The sequence below is a fragment of the Gracilinanus agilis genome, chromosome 2 (genome assembly GCF_016433145.1).
Source record: "Gracilinanus agilis isolate LMUSP501 chromosome 2, AgileGrace, whole genome shotgun sequence".
NCBI classification, from domain to species: domain Eukaryota; kingdom Metazoa; phylum Chordata; class Mammalia; order Didelphimorphia; family Didelphidae; genus Gracilinanus; species Gracilinanus agilis.
Window position 1 is genome coordinate 705901345 of NC_058131.1, and position 6928 is coordinate 705908272.

At 44.5% G+C, this 6928-nt stretch overlaps 1 protein-coding gene across 1 annotated transcript in view; it reads left to right on the forward strand.

Moving 5' to 3' along the window:
* The window catches only part of JMJD1C (jumonji domain containing 1C), a 92320-nt gene extending 86543 nt beyond the window's left edge, over positions 1-5777 (forward strand). The window contains 2 exon segments of the mRNA XM_044659211.1: positions 4332-4463; positions 4618-5777. Of these exon segments, the coding sequence (XP_044515146.1) occupies positions 4332-4463; positions 4618-4707 (222 nt within the window). The 3' untranslated portion in view covers positions 4708-5777.
* Positions 5778-6928: the final 1151 nt, after the last annotated feature.

Sequence of the window (6928 nt, forward strand, 5' to 3'; positions counted from 1 at the left end):
AGGGATCCAAAGCCCTCAGCAGGTACAGGGGGTTGGGATATCCCTTTTGATGTCAGTCCTGAAAGGCCACATTTCCCAGATGATTTTGAGACCCTGCTTGCTAGACTGGCTTAGTTCTTCCAAGATGCAGGCACAGACAAACAGACCAACAGAGAGTTGTTTGTGATCAAGACTTTCTTGCACACAGATGTGGTGAGAGTCTATGGACAAAAATCATTCTGACAGTGTAGCCACTATTGCTTCCTATTTTTTTTTAAATATTTATTAATATTCATTTTTAACATGGTTACATGATTCATGCTCCTACTTTCCCCTTCACCCCCCGCACTCCCCCCACCCATAGCCAATGCGTATTTCCACTGGCTTTAACATGTGTCGTTGTTCAAGACCTATTTCCAAATTGTTGATAGTTGCCTTGGTGTGGTAGTTTCGAGTCCACATCCCCAGTCATGTCCGCATCAACCCAAGTGTTCAAGTAGTTGTTTTTCTTATATGTTTCCTCTCTTGCAGTCCTTCCTCTGAATGTGGGTAGCATCTTTACCATAAATCCCTCAGAGCTGTCCTGGGTCATTGCATTGCTGCTAGTACAGAAGTCCATTACATTCACCTTTACCACAGTATATCAGTCTCTGTGTACAATGTTCTTCTGGCTCTGCTCCTTTCACTCTGCATCAGTTCCTGGAGGTCTCTCCAGTTCACATGGAATTCCTCCAGTTTATTATTCCTTTGAGCACAATAGTATTCCATCACCAGCATATACCACATATTTGTTCAGCCATTCCCCAGTTGAAGGACATACCCTCATTTTCCAGTTTTTTGCCACCACAAAAAGTGCAGCTATAAATATTTTCGTACAAGTCTGTTTATCTATGATCTCTTTCGGGTACAAACCCAACAATGGTATGGCTGGATCAAAGGGCAGGCATTCTTTTATAGCCCTTTGAGCATAGTTCCAAATTGCCAGCCAGAATGGCTGGATCATTTCACAGCTCCACCAGCAATTATTGCTTCCTATTTAAATATCATGTGGAGTCATTGAGATGAATAATCATATTTACCCTGACTAGTTAAACTCTCACCTGTCATTTACAATACAGTAATAAAATCTAATCCCTAGGACCTTAGGATAGATAAACACATTGTGTTGCTGTAAGAAAAGAAAGAAAAAAGCAATAATTTTTCATTTATCCATAATTGGCAGTGGCTTCAGGGACTGTTTCTCTGCCTTTAGTTTTGAAAACTCGTGAGCCAAATGTGTTCCCAGCATCTAGCAGAGGCATAATACGGCCTGGTCAGAATCCTTGCTCTGGTATTCAACCTTTGGATCCGAGGCCACTTCACCCAACACTTTTTCTCATCTGAAAAATAAGAAAAATGAAATAAAGTTCATTTTATCAAGCCCTCAGGTCCTTGTCAGCTCCAATTCTCTAATATTTCTGGATTCCTGCTCTGTATCCTTTCATAAATTTAAGAATCCTTGAGTTGGATCTAGGACTGATCTTTAGAGGCTCTCTAGTCCATTTGACAGATGAGAAAATTCTTAAGCACTAGTGATGGAATTTGAATCCAGAGCCTCTGATAAGAAATCAATGTTGTCATTTCACTATACAATAGGGCCTCTTATTAAGTCAACTCTTAAATTTGAAGTCCAAGCTGTCTTATATCCAGTTTTCCTAAATCAAGGCCCATCTTACTTAGGTAATGTGGTTATAGTGCTTAGAAATGCATTTTGAGAAGGGCCTCCATGGAACAGTCCCAAGTGTCTTCAAAGGAGCTTGATAGCTGAATTCATGATCTTTCCAAAAGATAGAAAAGAGTTTATGTATTTGGATTTTTTACCTTTTAAGACAGAGACAGGAAGAATCAGGGCTTTCCTGGCCATGCTAGAGAGACTTGTGGGAGGAACAGAAGGGGAGGAAACAATATTCTGCCACTCTTCTAAAGAAAGGCAGGGTTGACCTCAACCCCTTCTTGCACTTGGAAAGTGCTGAAAGTCCAGAATAACTCCACTAGGATTGGAGAATAGTTCTACGCAAGCAAATGGCCAGCCATGCCAGAGCAGGGAAGCCCTGTCAAACCACACAGGCAATATACACTGTGGTTCCCTCTCTGACTCTGGTGCATGAGGAATAGAGTCCTCTCCAGGTGGCACATTGATGTCCCACCAGCTCCAATCTGGGGCTTAGTCTCCTGGGGAATCTTTATTGTCCTTTTTGAGATTCAGTCAAGGACAGGGCACAGCTAGGTGACTCTGGACAGAGCTAGGCCTAGAGGAGAACAAGCCTGTTTTCAAATTTGGTCTCAGGTACTTCCTAACTGTGTGACCCTGAACAAGTCACTTAACCCCCATTGCCCAGCCCTTCCTGCCCTTCTACCTTTGAACCAATACTTAATATCAATTCTAAGACAGAAGGTGAGTATTTAAAAATTTGTTTAAAATGATTGTCTTAGTCTCCTAAAAAAAGTTAAAAGATTGTCTTTTTCGTAAAGCCATGCTCTCTGTGGTAACGTGACCCACCTATTCTTAATGCCAATTCTTTAAGGTAGGAATGAATAGGCTAGAAACTGAAAGGTGACAAAAGAGAGGACTAGAGTTCATAGAAGTATAGAAAACTTCAAAAGCGGGACTTTATCTCCTATCACTAATTGTGAGCTTAAAACACTTTCAGTCAAAATCCGTATGGAAGTTGATGTTTATTGGGAACGCAGGGCTCCTCTGGGGATGGCAACTTGCACTCCCCTCACACACTGGACTCTGTGATGCCCATGAGGGGACACAGACAGGGAAGAGAACGGCTCCTACCTTCCCTTTTTTGCCTCCTTTCTCCCGAATTAGGTTCTGGTTTCTACAAAAGCAGAGTTTCTTCTAGAACTCGGAGCAGGTCAAAGGACCTCACTCAGAAGTTTCTTAATGATCCTTTTGAGTGGTTACAAACCTGGGAGGAGGAATGCTGCCTAGCCACACTGGCAGGAACAGCACCTTGTTGTTCCATTGGGCTGATTTCTCGGTATCCCCTTCCTTCTGTCTTTTCCTCCCTTTCTCCCTCTCGCCAGATATTCTTTTTGGTTTTCCTCCAGTGAATTGGAATTTCATTTTCTCTGAATCTCAACAATACCCCCTTGAGATAACTAGAAGAAAAGTGAAAACCAACCCTGTGGTTTTTTTTTTTTTTAAATCTCAGGGCACCCCCCCCCCATCTTTAACAATTAAGAACAATAAGAGAAAATACTTAGAATGCATAGAGCCTAGAGCTTCAAAATCATCCCTTCTATGAGATTTTCCCTCTTGATGATTTCTAACTTATCCTTTACATGGCTTGTTTGTACATGTTGGCTTCCTCCATTAGAGAAGGAACTGTCTTGGCTGCTTCTGTATCCCCATCCCTTAATACAGTCCCTGGAACATGGAACATTTTTGCTAAATGCTTTTTCACTGACTGCTAAGACAGAGTGGCCTGTCTCCAAATGCAAATCCCTTTAGGTGGGAGCAGATTAATCTGAGAAGCAATTGTTCACTTGACTAAAGTCCTGAAGAGATGGTAGGCCAGAGAGTTTCCTGCTGGGATTAGGCCTCTCAGCACTCATTAGAAGTAGGCCAGAAGAATAGCTAATCATGGGGGAAGGAAGGACATCCTCGCTCGCTCTGGGCCATTGTAAGGCCTATCACTGCAATTGCTAAAAGCGGGCAGACTGCGCTGGGGCTTTTCCTCTTGAACCTTCCCATCCTTTGATAGAAACATTAATGACCGTGGAATGGCCAAGAAGCAAGGGGGTGGGTAGGGGGGAGGTGCACCAAAATGTCGATGAAGAACAAGTTAGCAAAAGGATTTGTCCCAGGGGGGTTAAGGATGTGCTCGCTTTCAAAGAGGACTTGAGACATGCCGCCATGGAGCTTGGCTAGTTGTTTCCTTACTTTAACTTCCATCTTGCTCCCCCCGAGAGACTCAGAATTCAGATACTCCGTTACATTTTCAGGAAGGCAGCGGTGGGGCTTCCCCAAGGTTGCTTTGGATAGTCAAGGAACGTTGAATTTGGACTTGGAAGAGGCTCAGGTTTGAATCTCAGGTCTTCCTGCCTGGTTCACCTTGAACAAGGAATTTCTCTGAGGTTCTCTGTGACCTTATCCCCTCCTTCCCTTTGAGGCCTCTCGTGTACCAAAGGATCCCTCCTGGGCCAAGTCGGCCACAGACTTCCTGCTTGATGTTCACATTGCTTCACAGCTCCCCCTTAGCCATGAAGCTCCAGGAAAAGAGGAGGCCTCCTCTTGCTGCCTCGGAGGTCTTTGAGCAAAGGGCTTTTCTTACAATTTGATGTTTTCTCTTGGGGGGCAGGTGCAGAATTTCCACAGCTGCATTCAGGTGACTGAAGACTTTGTGTCTCCGGAACATCTTGTACAATCATTTCACTTAACCCAGGAACTGAGGCTGCTGAAGGAAGAAATCAACTATGATGATAAACTGCAGGTAAACTCCTGGGTCAGCCCTATGAGAGCTCTGGGAACAGCCAGTGGAGGCCCATGGATGGAGCTCCAGCTCCCCCCCCCCCCCCCCCCCCCCCCCCCCCCTCCTCTGATTCATTTAGCAATCAGAAGTGACTGAATTCCAACATGTCTTTCAGGTCAAAAATATCTTGTACCATGCAGTCAAGGAAATGGTGAGAGCTTTGAAGATCCGTGAAGACGAAATGGAGGATCTAGAGGAGAACTGAGTGCCCTTCGATTGGATTGGGGCTCCTCAGCCCCACGTGAAGATCCGTCCGCACATTGACCAGCAGGGCCAAGGAAAGCCATTTGGAATGTTTGCTGGTGACTGGTGCCACAGCAGTACAGGTCCACGGGTCACAGTTACTGTGATTTAATGTTAGTTATAAAGACAAAGGCAGCCCTCTGCTGCCATCTCTGTATTATAGTGTACATGGAGTTTGTGAAAATGTCAGATTTAAAATGATGTATTTATTTTTGGAAAAAAAAAAAACAAAATTCTATGCTATATTGTTGATCAGATGTAAATGTGATCTTGTACAGTTTGCTAAAATAACTGATATTTTTCACTACATTGAGACAGTTACTGTGAGAGTAGTACACAAACACCAGCTATTGCCTGCATTTGGGAAATTGCTGAATCGCACAGCGGTCATGTCATAATCTGAAATTTACTGCCAAATAAATGTAAAGTTTGTAAAATACAAAGTATATAAAGTAGATATTAAAGACAGACACTTCAATACTTTATTGAAGCTATTCAGTGTACAATTAAACATTTTCAAAAGGTGTAATTTATTTAAAATTGTCTCATTTTGGTAAAATTTATGTGGAACTTTTAAAGCTTAATATTAAACTTAATATGCTATGTAAATATATACATATATACATTCAATGATGTATTTTTTTAAAACATTGGCTTGCTTTATTTGTTAAAAAAAAGTGCAAGTGTTACACATGGCTTTGTACATTGAAGTTGAAAGGGGTTTTACATTTTCCATTAAAATGACTTTATCAAATGTTGGCTTGCTGTCTGTTTCTCCAGTCTGTGCCCCGGATGGCGGAAGGGGCTTTCTTGAGACTGGGCTCTGCTTTCATTTCCATAGCTTTGCCCTCTCCGGTTTTCTTGTGAACCTTCAGACAGTCTTGGAGCCAGACTAGTCGCCCATTTGCATAGAACCACATGACGAAGAATATGGTTCGTTTTGCCCTTTTTTTTTAATCTATAGGAAAACTTTAATTGGCAAGGGAGTCATTTCTAAAACATTCATATGTGAGAATAAAATGGAATCTGAAAGTATTTGATTAGTGTTTTAATTTCTCTTAAGAAAACCAGTCATCAGAGAAGGGGAAAAGAATCCACAGTCCAAGATCCTTGCTGGGCAGCTCCATGTTCCGATCTGACCACTGGACTAGCTTGCTCTCTACCCGGAGTGTCCCTGGTGGGAAAGGCCCTGAAACAAGCTCCATGTTGGCGAACGCGCTCAGAGCCCCCTCGGTGAGCATGAAGAGGCAGGCCACGGCCGGGCATCACCTGGCACTGCCTCGTTGGCCCGGCCGTCGGGAGCGAGAGCTGTGATGGAGGTTTAGGCTCTGGCTTTGTACGAGGACAGTCTGTGCGCACAGAGCTGCATCTCCCCCTCTTCAGTCACTGGACTCTGATGACAGTCTGTGGCTTCAGGGCTTTTTCTCGTCTATAAAACAAGGACATCTGATCAGCTCGTCTGCAGAGGAGTCGTCCGAGGAAATGAGTCCCACAAACTGACCTTTTAGAGTTGGCTGGCTGCCGCAAAGGCAAATTCCATTCAAGGAAAAGGGAAGAAGGGAGGTGGCTGGCTAGACATAAAAGTCCACCATGGGAGGACCCGAGTTCGAATTTGATCTCCTACTCCTAGATAGCTGGGCAAGTCCCCCTCCTGCCCAGCCCTTCCAGTTCTGTCTGAGAAGTAATGCTAAGACAAAAGTGAGGGTTTGGGGTTTTGTTTTTTTAAAAGAAAAGACATTTGACAGTTCAAGGCCGACTCTTCCCCAGAGTCATTGTACCGTTGCTTTTCAAATGCTTCCCCTCCCTGGGTTTTAACAAGGACCATTTTGCAGATTTCACAGGGGGTGCCGTTTTCTGGCTCTGCCTGCATGTTACCAAGAGGGTGGCTGCACTTTGGTGATGACGAGGGCCCCTGGCAGGCCCTCCCCAGCTGTCCGAGCCTCTCCTGACCCCAACAAAGCTCTGAGGGGAGATGAAGGCTGTCCTCAGTTTGTGTGTGTGGCCCACAGTAACCGAGTCCCCTCGGAGGAGAGGAGGCTGGAGACGTCCATCCTGCACTTCCTCCTTCCCAGCCTCTGGCGGCCCCCTGGGGCTCACGGGACAGGCCTGCCCTGGGAACTCTCCGAGGCGCTGAACCAGGCTGCTAGCTGTTTTAGGCCCAAGTCCTTTGATTCCCGCCTCTG